The 18508-nt window shown below is 39.8% G+C and overlaps 1 protein-coding gene across 1 annotated transcript in view; it reads left to right on the forward strand.

Annotated features, from left to right (window-relative positions):
• Positions 1 to 18508, forward strand: part of PCDH15 (protocadherin related 15) — a 934666-nt gene that overhangs the window by 395894 nt on the left and 520264 nt on the right. The window contains exon 7 of the mRNA XM_072131129.1: positions 18210 to 18326. Coding sequence (XP_071987230.1) covers positions 18210 to 18326 — 117 coding nt within the window. The remainder of the gene's footprint in view (positions 1 to 18209; positions 18327 to 18508) is intronic.

Here is an 18508-nt window from a genome sequence, read left to right on the forward strand (position 1 = left end):
AATTTTACTCATTTATATTGAGTTTTAGCCCCTATTACTCAGTAATGCTTAGTGTAAAATGCCTGAGTGTGGGCAATCACTCTCTAAGCAGACACTTCATGATCCCTCTGTGCTTTGATATGCTGTGTGCTGACAATGTGGATAGAACATCAGGGTCCATGGTTTATCTACACTTTTATTTAGCTTCTGAGCATTCACGTAGAAATAGAGAGATCAGAAATGAGAGAGAAGACCAGGCGGGTTGAAACGCGCGTTGGGGGCTGCAAGCACGCCAGGTAGTATGTCCATTTGTCACTTTTTCTGCAATGTTTAACCCTGCAACTCAGAACCATGGTATGATGTTGTATCACAGGGTATAACTACAGGCTGATATGGGCAATATGTTGCTACTGGTACATATGATACATTGCAGTTAGTTACTTTTAATACATATGTATTTCTGGATTATTATTGTTGACGGACTCCGTACTTGGCGTGCTTTATTTCATTTTATGTCCCTCCTGAGATGTCATTTTATGTTACATTTTTTAATATATTTTGTATTCAACAAAAATTACTAATTTTTACAATCACTTTGGCATGTTGTACCCTCTTCAGTTGTTAGTTTAAGATTATGTATATTAACTTGTACAGTTGCACCCTAAGTCATGTGACAAGGCAGCGTTGCCCTCACCGTGACACAATGGTTTTCACATGCAGCTAAGTCAACACAAGAGTGGCGGAGAGACAATGTCAACTTAAAGTACAACTGTAAAGTATAAAAATATTTACTATTCAATTCTTCACTAAGCAAAAATAAGCAATTCACAGGACTCCTCACATGGTTCAGATCGGCCAATACCGAACATACTGTCCTGTTCTGGCTTCAGTGGGGTGAGCTGATGTCACAACAAAGAAGTACCAACCCACATCAGGAATAGCTGAATCTGATTTGTTAAGAAATAATGCTGACTATACCAGACATTTCTTAGGATAGGAAGAAGCCAGCAGCATGATACAGATATCTTTGGAATTGTTATCAAAGGCCCTCTCCAACTGTGCTAGAACCATTCTGTCAGTAACTTTACAGTTAATTTTTAAACCTTTAGTCAAATATTTCTTGAGAGATCTGATAATTTTCCACTAATTCTGAAAGAGCTTCAACGGATCCACCGAGTAAAATTGAACAATATCCTAGCATCCAGGTGGGCATCGTATCAAAGAAAACACAAGGCTGTCATGGGGGAATATTGGGTCTGAATATTTAGGTCAGAGCTTTTGTCATTGACTGTATGGACTGTAGAATGATGGGGGACACACTTGAATATTTTTATCTTTAGCATATGGCTACAACATAACAAAATGCGAATGTTGGGAATTGAGTTGTAGACTTTCTCGAATGCCGTGTATGTCCATTTGACCAATTGTATACGGCATATAACTAATGAAGGGATACTGCAAACATTACACTTGATGATACACAATGTCATTGGAGATTGTTCAGTGCATTAGTTATGTCATTTTGATGTATTTGTTATGTATTTGTTTCTTTCATACTAGTCATAACTTAAAACCAGCAGAAACCGTCCCACTGGTTGTCAGTGTTGCCTTTTATTTGAAAGTAGCACAGGATTCATCAACATGTTCACTGTAGATAAGTTTTGTGTTCCCGAAGAGCACTGTTATCAGCTGTCATTTCCTGTACCCAATCTCATTAGCTTGACATTTGCCAATCCCTGTCACAGTCTGGAACTTAAAGGAATATGGAGTATGTCATTTTTTTTTCACTGTTATGTTTACTAAGCAGATTGAAACAATTTTTTAATTTTTTTTTCAATATATACAGTATATGATAAAATTTAACCCCTTCTTCATATATAGCATGTGGTATACTATAATATAAACCCCACTGAGTTTCATGGGAGCATGGAAAAACTTAGTTCAAGGTCCAAATAAAACGGAGCTAATCCCACCACATCAAATTCCGATAAACCTTCAAGATTTTGCAATAGGAAATTTGCCCATCACCTCTTGGTACACACAAGTCATCTGTTCTTTACAAGACTTGGTATTAGGCTCTCTTAACCCCTTCCCGCACCTTGACGTGACTCTACATCATAGGATTCCGGTCTTTCCCGCATCTAGACGTAGAGTTATGTCAGAACTTTGAAGTGTCACTGTCTGTCTCGCTGATCCTACTCTACTCTAAGGGAGCTTTCAGTTTCTTTGTTCTTTGCGGAAGCATGTTATGTGTTACTATATTTAAAATAACTGTTTACAGGTGGTCCCCTACTTACACACGACTTACAGACAACCCCTAGTTACAAATGGACCTCTAGGTGTTGGTAATTTACTGTACTTTATCCTTAGGCTACAATAATCAGCTATAACAGTTATCACAGGTGTCTGTAATGAAGATTTATTGTTAATCCTGGTTCTTAGGACAACCCAACATTAAAAATCCAGTTGTCACAGAGACCAAAAAAATTCTGTCTGGGGTTGCACTTATAAAATATACAGTTCCGACTTACTTTCAAATTCAACTTAAGAACAGACCTACAGAACCTATATTGTATGTAACCAGGGGACTGCCTGCATTTAAAATCTGCATTTAAGATCCTTTTGACGACTACAGTTCTATATCCTTCTATCTATATTCCATTCTTGTGATAAGATCGATGTGAAAATACAAATTAACATCTATATCAATGTTGCTCTTTCTGCTTCAAACCATCAATATTAACACATTCTAGGATTAACAGAATTTAAAATAATTTTCTTATGATGAGGCTAAAGTTTAAGGAGATTGAAGCAAAGGAAATCCAGGGCTTCAAACTGATCAATGAGACCAAAGTATAGCAATAGTAAAAGCTGGTATGTCTCACCTATTCAATCCACAGTAAAGGCTTTTTCAGTAAATCTAACAGCACGGTTCTCAGATGTCTAAGCAATGATGTGCTGCAGTCCCCGCTAATTATAGTCTAGCAGAAGGATGGAGGGAGAAGTGTCATGTGCCTTGTGTGGGGCTGTATTTTGCATTCTCATATTATTTTTGACCTATTGAAATAAGATGCATCAGTAAAGCAATTTATCCCACATGTTCAGCACATTTTCTCTGCGGGGGGTTTGATATTTACATGATAGAATGTGCCACATGCTAATAATTCTCTGTCGATGAAGCAAGCGCTGCAATTAGTATGAACGGTTGTGGTAAAAAGGATGTTCACAATACAGAAGATCTAATGAATTCATCCATATTTTAACATCAGCCTGGTTCTTGGATGATAGAAAAAAAATCAATGTCTCTTCCCTACGGCAATCATAAGTATATCAATTCATTAATGCCTAAACCTAGTTTTGGTTTTAGCATATTATTATTTGTAGCATTTGTGTACCATTAACAGGGTGTCATTGCAGCTTACTGATTATTAGGTTAGAGCTGTATTCTATCATTTATCACCTGAAAAAAAACATCTTTTACCTACTAATTGGTTACTACAATAAATAGAGGTGTGGCGTAGTGAAATGCATCACATTTTATGTGCTCATTTTGTAACAAGTTTTATTGGTTTTTTAAAAAATTTAATGGCTGCTTTTACCACTGCGAAATGGTGCAGCTGCATTGGGCCCTATGGCAGAGGGGGCCACTGTTGATCTCACTTGAGGTTGCTGATAAAGTTGAATGCAAAGTCCATGCACAGTGTTGAGAGAGTCATCCAGCCTGGCATTCCTAATACATGTGCCAGTCTCCTATTACACATGTATGCACATACCCTTTGTGGACAGTTCTGTTAAAAATCATTAAAGGGGTTTGCCCGTTTTTTACAATTTTACTCAGTTTTATTGCTGTTTTGGCTCTTATAACTCAGTGATGGTCATTGTAAAATTGCAGTATGTGGGCGGAGGCTCTCTAAGCAAACACTTTACAGATGCTTTCAGCGGACAATGTGTTTAGATCATCAGGGTATGGGTTTATCTACGCTTTAACTTCCGAACAATCTACTAGTATCTGACACAAAGAAAAAGAGAGTTTAGACGAGAGACAATGAGATCTGTGAGATGGATATAACACTGCTTTTAATAATAAAAAAAAGTTTTTATATCTATAGTTAAAAAAAAAAAAAAAGAGAGAGAGATCAAGCCACTTTAGAGTTCACCATATATCTACACTAGTTTTGGCAAATGAGCATTCTTAGAATTTAATACTAAATAATAACAGACAAAATATGAGCGCTGATGTATTCTGTATTTTCCGTTACTAATAGTGAAGGTCAGATATTCTCTATTTGTGGATCTCTGCTTTGGCAAACATTTTACCGGTTACCCTGAACTTTTTCATAACTACGGTATTTTATTCTGTAAGTTTTTATAAATGTACATCTATTGCAAGGATCATGAGAACTGAAAACATTTAGGCTCATTTAATGTCTGTAATTTTAGACAACAAGCTCAGAAGCATATTTTAGTGGTCCAATGGGAAAAAAAAACTTTAGAGAAAAAAATTATGGTTCATATGAAACTTTTTTTTTGTAGAGAAAACATTTATTGATCAGTTATTTGGGATATAGATGCAGGGTCTGGGTAAACATAGATGAACTTTTACTAATAGCTGTACGATAAGAACTCTGTGGTCTGTGTTTTGGCAACAAGGTCCACAGCAAACTGGGTGGATTTCATAGGGTTGGCAATAACCATCTGATTTGGGGGTGGGGGTCTGATGACTGTAGCATGCATCCTGTTCCATTCACTGTCTATGGCAATCCCAGAAGGGAAATATTTTTTTTTTTTTGCCACAGCAGTACATTTAACACAACAAAAGAAACATATTCACACATATATAATGATTATTTTTTTTTGAATCAAACTTGTTTTTATTGATTTTTTGAGTTTTAACACAAACAAACAAATCCTTTGCATTACAATCAGTCGTTTAGACTTCAGAAGGTTGCATATGTATAATTGGCCAAGCATGGCCTACATTGTTACTCAAGTCCAAGATACAGTATATCCAAGGAATTTCTTCCAAAATGCGGAACAATATACTAACAAAATGCAGCAACAAACCCCCCCCCCCCCCCCCCAGAGTCAGCTCCCAAGAGTAGGGCATATGCGCCCAAGAATGTTACTTCTCCTAATCTTGCCATAACATCCAGTTATCTAACTAGTCTACGTGGCTAGAGAAAGCTGGTATTGCATACTCGACCTTATTTGTAATAACCGTTGCGAAGGCAGACCTGACGTATCCATCCACTTCCCCCAAATTTTTTCGAATTTAGCAATAGAATTTCTTTTCAAGTAAGAACCATATTCCAAGGCGAGCACGTTATTAACTCTGCTTATGTACTCCCTCACTGATGGAGGCCGTGGCCTAATCCAGTGTGCCGCTATCAATTTTCTTACTTGATATAGAGACCTCTGAATCCCCACGGTTTGAAGTGCTAATATGTTGTCTATATCAAGGATTCCAAACAAACAGGAGAGAGGCGTAGCAGGTATAGTGACCGAGAACACCCTGCCCAATATATCCAACACTTCTTTCCAAAAGTTACCTAACTCTCCACATTCCCACATCATATGCAGGATACCCGCTTCCTCACACCCACACCTAGGGCAATTTGAGTCTCCACGGATCCCTATTTGATGTAGCAACTGTGGTGATCTATATGCCCTATGTAGCATGAAGAGATGGGACATTCTATGAGCCTCACTTAGAGATAAGGTGGGCACAATCTCTAGGCAATCTGACCATTGCTCATCCGAGATTGGACCTATGTCTCTTTCCCACTTAATACGGCATTTAAGTTGCGTGTCACCCAAAGATTTGTTCAACAGAACCACATTATAAAAAGAGATCAGTCCTTTGGTTGTGTTGGTCATCAATGCTCTATTAAGGGCTCCACAAGGACCTATTATTATTGGACTTGCACGGTTTTGAGTGTCATATGCGTGTCTCAACTGAAGGTATTGGTAAAACCATGCCTGTGGTAATTGATGAGTGTTACTCAATTCCTCAAATGTTTTACATATACCGTTAGAGCATAGATCCTCTATAGTAATGACACCTTTGTTTTCCCACGGTGAAAAACCTTCCAAGCGGAAAATTTCGGGTAGAGCAGGGTTTCTCCATATAGGACTAAAGGGGGTATATTTGGGGACTCCCAAAATAGCTTTCACCTTGGTCCATATCTTTTCCATTAATACCAAAGTAGGTTTCTTACTTAACTGACCACCCCCAAAACTAGCTTCTAGAGCGTGTGCTGGAGTGGGGAACCCAGTCCATGACATAATCAATCTGCCAGCTGAGTAAACTCCCTCCTTCCTTCCCCAGCCCGCAAAATGCTGAATTTGCGAGGCCAAAAAGTATAACCATGGACTAGGAATAGCCAGACCACCATCTGTTTTACTCCTCTGAAGCGTATCTAAACTGATCCTCGCCTGCTGTCCCTTCCAGATCAGTTTGCGAAACAGCCCTTGAATTTTGTGGAAATATGACTGCGCTATCCAGACCGGAGAGTTGTGTAGGATATACAAAAGCTGCGGCATTAGGACCATTTTAACTAAATTACCTCTGCCTATCGGGGAGAGAGGTAGTTTACACCACATCTGGATCTTACTCATAATACGAGAAAGTAGCAGTTCTAGGTTGTCCTTTATATAGTCCTTTGGTTGTTTAGTGACCATCACCCCTAAGTACTTAATCTTAGATTCCACCTGAAGAGAACCCACGGTACTGGGGTCCCCAGGGATAGGATCAAGAGGGAGTAGGACTGATTTGTTCCAGTTAATACTGAACCCTGAGTATGACCCAAAAGTCTTAATTATATCCATTGCTCCTGTGAGTGACTTATCTGTATCCCCGAGGTATATCAGCATGTCATCAGCATAAAGAGAAACACGTTCCTCCCGGTCTCCCCCTGCAAATCCCTGCACTTCTATGGTGCTTCTAAGTATGGCCACTAAAGGTTCTATTGCGAGCGCAAACAAAAACGGAGAGAGCGGACAGCCCTGTCGCGTCCCTCTCTCCAGTTCAAAGGCATCAGAAACCAGCCCGTTAACTTTAATTCTTGCTATTGGACCATTGTATAGCAGCTGAACCTTTCTAATAAAATTAGGGCCGAAGCCCATTCTACTAAGAACGGCCCATAAAAAATCCCACTCGACGCTATCAAAGGCTTTGGCAGCGTCGAGTGAGAGAACCGCCCTGCCAGTCCTGCCATGTCCCTCTGCCTGAATATTAAGATATAATCTTCTTATATTGACCGCCGTGGACCTATCCGGCATAAATCCCGATTGGTCCGTGTGCACCAGGGAAGTGATTACATTATGAAGACGATTGGCCAGGGCTTTGGCTAATAATTTAATATCAACAGGGAGCAAGGATATCGGACGGTATGAGTCCGGGTTCCTCGGGTCCTTTCCTGGCTTTGGCACCAACACCACTATTGCCTCCCGCATTGATGGTGGGAGGGTACCTTGCTCTGCTGATTCTCCAAACACTTGCAATAACTTAGGCAACAGTAGCTCCTGATGTTTTTTAAAGAACTCCCCTGGTAACCCGTCTAATCCTGGGGCCTTATCATTAGGAAGGGACGTTAGTGCCTCTTCTAGCTCTTCTAGGGATAGGGGGGCTTCCAAACTCTCAACTTGTTCTCGTGAGAGACGCGGCAGGTCTATAGCTTCCAAATATTCCTTTATATCCTGTGCACTACGACTTAACCTGGTTTTGTAAAAGTCTTCGTATAATGTATGAAAAACCCCCAGTATTTCTTTATCACCAGTCACTATAGAGGTATCCGGAGCCTGTATCTCTCTTACCTGTGTAGTGCCCTTCTGAGCAGAAATTATAGTTGCAAGTAAGTGACCCACCGCTTCTCCCTGAACGAAATATTTTTGTTTAAGAAAGAATCTTTTGTCCTCCGCTACTCTCAATGTATGTTCTTTCAAAAGAGTCTGAGCCTCCTTCCAATTAGTCTCTGTCTCTGGCACTGGGTTCTGCAAATATTCCCGTTCAGTGGAAAGGACCCTCTGCTGTAAATGTACCGTCAGTTCCCGCGATCTAGCCTTATGTCTGTTAATATGTTGTCTATAAATTCCCCTAATGTACATCTTCATAGCATCCCACACCAATCCATCCGTGCTTGACTCCTCATTGTCCTGGAAAAACGCCTCTATTTCCCTCCGAAACAAGTCTCCCTTATCCACTAATTGTATCCAAAAGGGATTTATTGGCCAGCTACCTACCTGACGCGGTACTTCTGAGGGGATAACTAAGGTGACCAGAACTGGGGAGTGGTCTGATACGCTTCGGGGCAGATATTCCACCCCCTTAATATATCTATGCATGGGTGGTGATATTATAGCCAAGTCTATCCTAGAGAGAGTATTATGTGAACTGGAATAGCATGAATATTGCCTAGTATTAGGATGTGTGACCCGCCAATAATCATACCAACCAACCTCATCCAATAGTCTAGCCAGCACAGTAGCGCTTTCAGGACCTGCTCGCGGGGCCCCCCCAAATCTATCACAAGCCGCTGATAGGACCATGTTATAGTCCCCCACCATAAGGACCGGGACCTGCGGTAAGCCATTAACAAATGTAAGTATCTTTTTAATGACCTCACATGTAAACGGTGGAGGAATATATAATGCTACCAGTATTTGAGGTATCTTGTGAATAGAACAATGTAGGCACACAAATCTCCCATCCGTGTCTATCAAAGAGGAGAAGCATTCAAATGGAATTGAATGGGGCACCAAAATACTAACCCCTCTAGCGTGTGTCGAGTATGTAGAATGATATGAATGTGATAACCATCTTTTTTGCAAGTAATGCATGTTGTCTTTGGTCAGATGCGTTTCACATAGACATATTATAGCTGGCTTATGCTGCTGAATTGTAGAGAAGACTGCCATTCGTTTAGTAGCATCTCCTAAGCCTCTAGTGTTCCACAAAATCACATTATACTGCTTAGCCATGTGTGCATGATTCATCATATATCTCAAATTCGTCTACCGTAAGTACCCCCAGGAGCTGACTCTTCCCTCCCCCCAAACCAAAAATCCCCCCACATAAACTCACATTAACAACATTCCCCCAAGTATGGGACATAGGGGCAATACATTTACTTTCCCGTACCTTTAGAAGGCACCAAACCAACAATTGTAACTTATGCATATAAGTCATTTACCGTAATATGCAGATCTAGAATACCCAAACTGAGCTCCTGTCCACAATAAATGTTGACATTAGCATACTAGCAAGCATTTATGCAACAATATGAACTTTAAAGTATGAACTTTACACCCTTTTAGAAAGAAAACGGAAATAAAAGACTTCTTCCCCTATAAGAAGGAGAAAGGTACAATATATAATCAGAAGGTACTGCTCACGGCTCCTCCCGGTCTGCGCTTCGAAGCCTTCCTTCATTAGTGTCCAGCCACTTTGCAGCTTCTGTTGCCAGATCGAAGAAATGGGTCGTATCAAATGCCACCACCCTCAATCTTGCTGGGTAAAGCATGGAGTATGGGACCTGTAGGGCTCTCAACCGACGTTTTACCTCCACAAATTTCACCCTTCTTTTTTGGACTTCAGCAGAAAAGTCCGGATAAATAGATATTTTCTGCCCATTGATGGTTAAATCCGGATGGTCCCTTGCTGCTCTCAAGATAGAATCCCGATCCTTATAATGCAAGACCCTCAGAATGAAGGATCTTGGTGCTGCTCCTGGCGGCAAGGGTCGAGATGGAACCCTATGGGCTCTTTCTATTGCAAACAGCGGGGACAGGACCTCCTTCCCCATTTTTTCGTTCAACCACGATTCTATGAATGCCACCGGATCTTTGCCTTCAGCTTTCTCAGGAATACCGACAATCCTCAGATTATTCCTGCGTAACCGATTTTCAAGATCGTCCGATTTTGATATAAGCAGGGACACATTGTGTGACAAGCGCTTTAATTCTTTGTGAACTGGGGGCAGTTGGTCTTCAATATCACTGACTCTGTCCTCCACCGCATGGACTCTCTCATTTGCTCTCCGGAGATCTTGCCGGATTAAGTTAACATCCTCTTTCAGGCCTCCAATGTGATTATTCATAGCCAACAGTGCTGAGCCACAGTGTGCAACTGCCAAAAATACATCTTTAATAGTAGGCTCCTCCGGGACTTGCAGAGAGGCTTCTAGATCTGCCGCAGGACCAGGTTGCAGTGGCCCCTTAGGACCCCTTTTTGATCATTGAGGCAGCGGGGTTTCCACTTCCTCCTCCATGTCTCCATCAGAAAGTGCTGGTTCAGACTCCACTGACGAGGTTGCCTTTGCAGCTTTTGGAGCAGATTTTCCTGTGTCCCCCCGTGCAAAGCGCTCCAGACGTGCGGCTACGTCCTGAAACCTCACAGCTGAGGTGTCCTTAGGATGTTTTGCTGGGGTATTAGGGCCGCAATCCTTCCCCTCCTTTTTACGTGCGCCAGAACGCGACATGGCAGACAGAAATAGGATTATCGCAATGGAGTGAGGGCAGGACAGGCCAAAGAAATACTAGTAGGGAACTCCTTGTCCTATTTACTGAGAGTCCAGGGGTCTGGGCAAGGCGGTAAAAGTAATGTGAATTATATACAGCAGATACCTGGCAGTAATGACGGAGACTTAGCTCTGCGAGTTGCGGCCTTGTGCTCGATGCAGCCTGCTCTTCCCCGGGAATGGTGCTGAGCCGTCTGTCACTGTATCCAACTCCTTGTTCTCTGCAAAGTCCCACTCAGGACCCGCATCAGTGCTCCGAGGGCTTCAGAGACCCAGGCAGTATTCACTGCTCACCCTCTCTCTCCTCCGCGGGTTGGCACTGTCTCTGCGCGCCTCTGGGTCTCCCTGTCAGAAGCACGTGGCAGGAGAATATGGCCGCCTCCGTCTACTATCTGGCAGCGCTCGCACTCGGGCAGCGCTAATACGCAGGACCAGGCAGTATGTGTAGCTGCTAGTCACCAATGTGCAGGATGGTACAACAGGATAATGTGCAGGAGCTCAACTCCGTGCGTCTTACTCCATCGCTGGTCAGGCCACGCCCCCATATAATGATTATTACATAAGAACAGAAAGTATATTTCCCATTAAAAAAAGGTAATAGCAGATGGCAGGAATCAACGCCTGAATATTTCACTACAGATTCAGGGTGAGCCGTACCGTCCCTTTCTAAATGGACCGATGACTTCTAAATTTAGTGGAGGTAGGGAATCCCCATGAGGTAAATAAAATACATTGGGGCACATTTACTTACCCGTCCCTGTGCGATTCTCGAGGTGCGTTGTCCGACGATCCTGCACAGCTGCCGCCATTCACAAAGTTTGTGTGCCCGATATACTGCATGTGCTGCTTCCCCGCTCAGGTCCGCCAGAGTTCACATTCTTCTTCTCGGTGCATGCAAGTACTTGGTATTTTGACACAATTTAAATGTTAAATCCCGAGCATTGTCTGAATCCATCGGTTCGTCTGATGGCCTGCCCCCCGATTTGTGTCGCATGAAAGCCCGCGCGATTGTGACACAAAACGATCATGTGCGACACAATCCCCGGGGCGATCCCCGAAAAACGACGGAAAACCTGACAAAAATGTCGCTGCGGGACCTCTGTAAATAAGACCCATTTTGCCAATAATCTATCCAAATAAACAGCATTAAAACTCTCAATTTTGCCCACTGACTGTGTCATCACTGACATTTTTCACTATAGCAACACAAGTCAGAGGTATACAGGGAAAATAAATAGGGGGACAATAGAGTCCCCCTGAGGAGCACCAACACTGCACAGTAACATATTGGATTCCATGCTTGTTTTTGTTCCTCGTTATTACCAGCCCGAAACACTCTCTGATTTTTATTTAACACATTCCGTACATTTTTTACCTATGGCTTGTTATTAAAATAGATTCTGACAGGCTCCTCTGGTATAATCGAAGGAACACAAACGTTAATATAACTGTCTGCGATATCCGTTACAAAATCGATGTCCTCTATCCCATCTATATTAAATACCCTCCAGTCGGTACATACCATACAATACTTAAGTTCCTCAATCCTCTCATCGTTCCACCTCTGAAGCATTCTGATTTTTGGCTTACAACATTTTACAACTGGGCAGTATACAGGTTTCGGGTAATCCAGACTGTGGTCAGAATTTCACAGTGGCTGTATTACAGAATACAGAGAATAGGCTTATTTGAGAGGGATATTGGAATCACAGAATGGTCCAATTTCATTTTGTTCATCAGTTATGCTACTCTGCTAGCTTACTATGTAAAATGAAGGTGAGGCAAAACTCTGCTTGTTGTCGGTGTGCAGAAGAAAGTGCAGACCTTGTGCATGTGACCTGGCAAAAAACTGGCACAGTAAAATTATATTACTGGCTAGGTTAAGCATAGCTAGAAAATGAGGTAGTTCACAAAGTCCAAAGTTTTTGGAGTGGCTAGGTTTGATTAAAAAATTTGAACGCAAGTTTGGGGAGGGAAGTTGATGATAAGATGTACCAAAAATTTATCATCGGTATGTACTATGGGAATGATAATAGTGCTGAAATGTATGGTTGTGATATTTGATGATTGAATGTTGTTATGAGGAAAAAAAAAACACCTTTGCTAAAACAGAGTCCAGTACTTTTGTCCCTCAGGTGCCACGGGCAGCTGCCACTCCACCTGTAGAAACGCTTGATGGCTTAAAATTACAGTGAAGAGCTATGACTACAACATTTCTACTGAATATGGACTAATAAACCACATGTGTACAACTGCAACTATATTAGACACAAGCTAAAGATGGATAAATATACACATGTTATGGATTAATAGACAGACAATTAAGGGCTATTAAGAAAAAAATGTGTGTTTAAAAATATTTCTACTGCCGGTATCAAAAATAATTCTTAGCAATGTATCTTCCAAGTGTATGCTTTTATGATTCTTAGTATTTCCTTTCAACAAAAAAAATAAATAAAAAATGCCGACAACCACCTTCAGAAGATGGCAATTTTAAATTGATAGATTTAAAAACATGACCCAACAACGGTATACTTTCATTTACAATAGGAAGTATGTCTCCAAGGACAGATTCAACAAACAGCTAAGGTCATGTGTGTCTTTACTTTCGTTCTGTAAGCATAGCCATTATTTTTGAAGAGTTGATAAGAGTAATTTTGTTTGTATGGTACAGTTTACTTTTTGCAGTAGTCTCCAGATACAGGACAGGAAATGCCATAACAAAGTGTACACTGGTTTCCTATCACTTAGTTTTGTAATTGCCTTATATTGTTTATTTTGGCATCCATCCTTGTCCCTCCAACAGTAATATAATTTTTTGGTTTCACCCTTATTTTATTGCAAGTCAAACACTTTTCATTTCCATTTCATTTATTTGATCACTTTGTGATCTCATTTGTCATGGGTACTACCAGTTTATTGGTATTTCTTTGCATCTCTGTTTTCTACCACCAAAACAAAATACTTTTGAACGTCCAAAATCAATATCAAAGAGGATTAGCTTCCAGAAAATGGACGTTAAACTACTATGGACGTTAAAAAGTTTAATGGTATTTTTTGTTGCCATGTTTATTTTTGCATCTCCGTTTTCTACTCTTCCACCAAAACAAACTACTTTTGAAGCTCCAAAAATCAACATCAAAAACCATTTAGATACCACGGCCTATAAGGTATTTTTTATTATTTCTTTAGTATTGGTCTGCAAATTTTTGGGGGCGCATTGGCAGATTTGGTGAAAATTAGCAACTTTTTACCCACCCAGAAAAATTAGCTGCAGCTGAGTTTTACAGTTTTGTGGTTGATTTATCTTTGGAATGCAGATATTGTTGTTTTAAAAAAAAGTCACAACATTTAAAGAAGAAAGAAATTCTACCGTGCTGGCACAGCCAAAATATTATAATCGGTTATACAAAAATTTGCGACAGGTACAAAGTTCCAGACTAAAGATAAATGCAAATATAAGAGGAAAAAAAAGAGCAAAAAAGCTAAGGTAAATGACCACCAATGTGTGTTATGTGAACGGAGACATTCAGCCTTACACTATACATAATAGGAATATTACTTGTATCATATAATACTGTACAGTGACAGGCAAAAGGGTAACAGTTCAAACAGATCTTAACTTTTAAGATCTACATATCACCATCCACTATAGTTTTTGAACATGAGACTACCATTATTTTATTCACAATCATGTTGGATGTAAATAAAATTTGACTATTTAAGAGGACCTGTCACCCATAAAAAAAAGTCACTAAGAGCTGCTTACTTTAGTAAGAGCTACAACAGATGTAGTAGTGTTACACTTCTAGCTTTTGTTGGAGGGTTCTGCCAAGCTGTACAAAAGGAATGCCGGACCAAGCTCATAGCGGTCCGATGTATTAATGAGGGTTGGGACTAGAGGTGGTGATTGAGGCTTGATGCTTGGCAGTCAGCACCGGCCTATGGAGTGGGGCGATCCGGGGTAGAAGCAGCACCTTGGACTGCCCCCTCATGAATACGACAGAGCGCCCCCTCATGAATACGTCGGACCGTTGTGAGCTTGGTCTGGCATTCCTATTGTACAGTGGGTTCCAATAAAGCTAGTAGTAAAACACAGCTACATCTGTTGTAGCTCTTGGAGATGCTTCCTTTAGTAAGCAGCTCCTAGTGCCCTTTTATGGTTGACAGGTCCTCTTTAAGCATTTGCTTAGTAATGCAGATCCATGTTATGTAACTGTATTTTTTCTGTTTTTCCAAATATCTAGCACCTTTGGCTGTGAAACAATCCTATACCAACAGGCTTCCACCACAAATCTTGACAGATTCTTTTCCTTTGATTCTTTGATACTTATTTTCACCCATCAGAGCTTTGTCTATTGATTTTAATCTCATCACTTCAAATCACCCAATTTGCAAGCTCGAACCAGCGCTTCTTACGACAATGCGAAAATTGATGCTTCTTCACCTTTTTTGGGCAACCATTCTAGGATCGTAAAATGCACATCGCAGGCTGCTTACATGGACACCAGTCTCCTACTATTACAAATCATATGAACAAACACAGTGCTGTTTTTGATAGTCACATAACAATTTAGCATTTTTTCTGTTGGATATTTATCAACATATTCCACATCTCAATATCTCTTACCATCATGAATCTGCTTAATAATTTTCTATTGTGGATTAATTCCCAATTCTCTCTTAATCTATGCCATAGTCTTAATCATAGGATTTCAGTATTCCTTCTCAATGTATTCTGAGTCCTTCTTGTCTTTTCCCCTTTTAAAGCCTCTTGAGCATTTATGCACACCACATAAGTTGTTAATAGCCATATGCGCATTTGGCTAACCCAACGTTGGTTGCCTGTGATAACATAACCTCTAACCAGAACTTAACCCCCCTCCCCTCACTGTATAAATATATGTCTCTTATCCGATTTAATGCTGATATTCCTTCCATCCAATTCTCCCATGTTCACCTTACTTAGGGTATGGTAATGTTATGCCTTCCTTATATTTGCTACCTGCTTTTTAATATGTTTCAATAAAAAAAAAGTTTTATTTTGTACGGTGCTGGGATGCAAAATCTTTTCAAGCTGTCTACTAGATTTGCTGCGATCTCGTAGTCTAGTCTCGAGCCTCAATTGAGTCAATGGGATTCAGCTGTGTTAGACTAGTGGTTGTGAAGGAACTTCGATGAAAAAGATTCTTACCATATCTGCCACTAATAAAACAGTATACAGCTATAAGATCCCGATAGATAGTGTCCTCCATCTGACTTAATGACAGCTGTGTTACATATTGCCATTGCGGCCTACATTTAGATTTGTTGCCGTTGCTGATGCTTAAAATGTTAGCACTTCCACAAAGGAAATGCTAAAAATACATTTTAACAAAGTAGTTTCTGCTGATGTTTAAAGCAAATCAATACAAGTACCTGAAGTTTAATGCTAGTAATTATATTTCTAGATTCCAGTGGCCAGTTCAGTTGTTTAGATGGCCTGAGGTACTTTATCTAATTTCCATAAGAATTCTGTAGTATATATCTTCGAAGCTAAGTGCTAAATTTGCTAGAGGCAGTCCTTCATCATAAGCCGTTACCTGATCCTCTTTCGATTCCCCCCCCCCCCCCCCATGGCTGGATTCAACCTGGAATCTTGCTTTTGTAAGAAGGATTAATAAGTAATGTGACACTTTATGCCTCTGTTTTTTTTATTAGAGACAGTATCATAAGATAAAACTGTAGGATGCAAATCAGATATTTTGGGGTTACCATAAAATAATCTGTTACCATAAAATGATCTGTCCAACCAACAAGCTTTCAAGCTACTGAACTGTAGAAAAACATATCCATTCACCAACAAATGTAAACTGTGCACAGGAACACTCTGATCGCAGCATTCATATCACATGAATAGAAAACCATTGTTTGTAAGAGATGTGAATACCATACATAGCCCTGGATCTATGTACCGCAATGCAAAAGTGCATCCTATCGAGCAACAATCCTATTAGTAATTTGACATCCTGTTTAGAACCGTAATGGAAGAAGAAAGTGTCCCCAAGTATACATATAAATCTCATTATGCAGTGAGGTGATGTATTTTTACAATAAGATTTGAGTGCAAATGTCCCGTCAGCATCCTTATAAATTATATTCCATATAGCAACTTTCATGATAGCGTTTCTTTTCATAGAAAATATTCTGGGTAAATTTTACTTTTATATTTGTGCAATAAACTATATAATGGCAATTACTTTACTCCTAACAAATAACTACATTAAAATAATGAAGGAACAAACACAACATAAAACACATAATAAAAGGCTTATACTGGAGAGCAGAACACATTCTCCATTTCAAAGTACTTTGTACTTGTACTAATGTCTCCAAAATGCTTCCTTTATTTTTGTTTTATAATGCCTACATATTTTAGCTTAAGGAAATTTAGCGAATGATATTGCCGCTTTGCGCCGAAAAGCCAATAATGTTTGTTAACCCAACATCCACTTTCCTGGAGGACATAAGGATGAGTTTTTTTTTCCTCCTTCTGCTTTTCATGCTAGATGCATTGAGAGCACAGATTTCATAGCCGGTCTTCAGAACATAATAGTTTTTCCTACGACTTCCTACTGTTCAGCCAAATAGCTTTTGCTGGTTTTTGCTCCTCTCCACTGTCCCGAGTTGATTCTAAATGTCAAGGCTTAATATGCGTTGTAATCTACTTGATTTTGGCATATATAATATATTTGATAACTGTATTTTTTACCCTTGTAGAAAAGAATTCTAGTAAAAATTTTTCACTAATGTGTTACAAATATAGTGGTTTCATTGACCTTTTGTACCAAGAATTAAAATGATTTCTATAGAAAAATGATCATGGAGTTGAGTAGTACAACTGTCTACTACTGATTTGATATGTGTAGGAAACTATCATGTTTAAGCATTCGGGTATCCGTAGTGTTAATATTATCTATTGGTTAAAATGGTTCTTTTATTAATCGAAACCTAGATTTGGGTCAACTGCACAATCCAAAACAACTAGATTGATTTAGTCTGGAAAAGAGACGACAATGCAGGGACATGATTAATCTATTTTAAATATATGAATGGTCCATACAAAAAATAGGGTGGTAAGTTGTTCCAGATTAAATCAAATCAAAAGACGAGGGGGCACTGTCTCCGTTTGGAGAAATCAAGGTTTAATCATCAGAGGCGACGGGGGTTTTTTACTATGAGAACGGTCAACCTGTGGAATAGCCTGCCTCAGGCGCTGGTCACAGCAGGGACAGCAGAGAGCTACAAGAAGGGTCTAGATGCCTTTTTACACCTAAATAACATTGATGGTTATGTTATATAGAATTGTTTCCCCTAACTCTCTTCCTCATCAAATCTCTTCCCTTCCTTGGTTGAACTTGATGGACAAGTGTCTTTTTTCTACCGTATAAACTATGTTAAACTATGATTATGGTGCCTGATATGTTACTGGGCCATACAATTCTAAAAAATCAATTAACAACTTGGAATACATAGAACATGTACTGAAATGATGTTATAGTAATTTAATCATACTGTGAGAATTTTTTTAATGTTTTTATGTTACGCCATGCATTTTAGGTTGCAGATATACATTCTGCTCTTGATGGTTAGTGGTGACATAAAAACAATATGGATGGATTGCGAAATGTGTCTTGAGTGTATTTTGTGATCTTCATTTCTTTTTTTTTTCAGCTAACACCAGTTGGCACCACAATCTTTACTGACTTTTCAACTAATGGTGCTACAGACATTGATGATGGTCCTAATGGCCAAATTGAATATTTCATTGTATATAACCCCAATGACACAGTAAGTATACAAACACACAAAAAAAAACTGTATACCACAATGTAATTTGGTTATGTCCGATTCTTCTTAATATTGAAAGGAATTATTAGCGGAAAAGGAATAATGGGGCAGATTTATAAAAAGTGCCCTAAGGTTAGACAGTGCAGAGCATGGCTATACAGTCTTATTCTGCACCAGATTCA

Source organism: Engystomops pustulosus, chromosome 11, assembly GCF_040894005.1.
Source record: "Engystomops pustulosus chromosome 11, aEngPut4.maternal, whole genome shotgun sequence".
In the NCBI taxonomy this organism is placed as follows: Eukaryota; Metazoa; Chordata; class Amphibia; order Anura; family Leptodactylidae; genus Engystomops; species Engystomops pustulosus.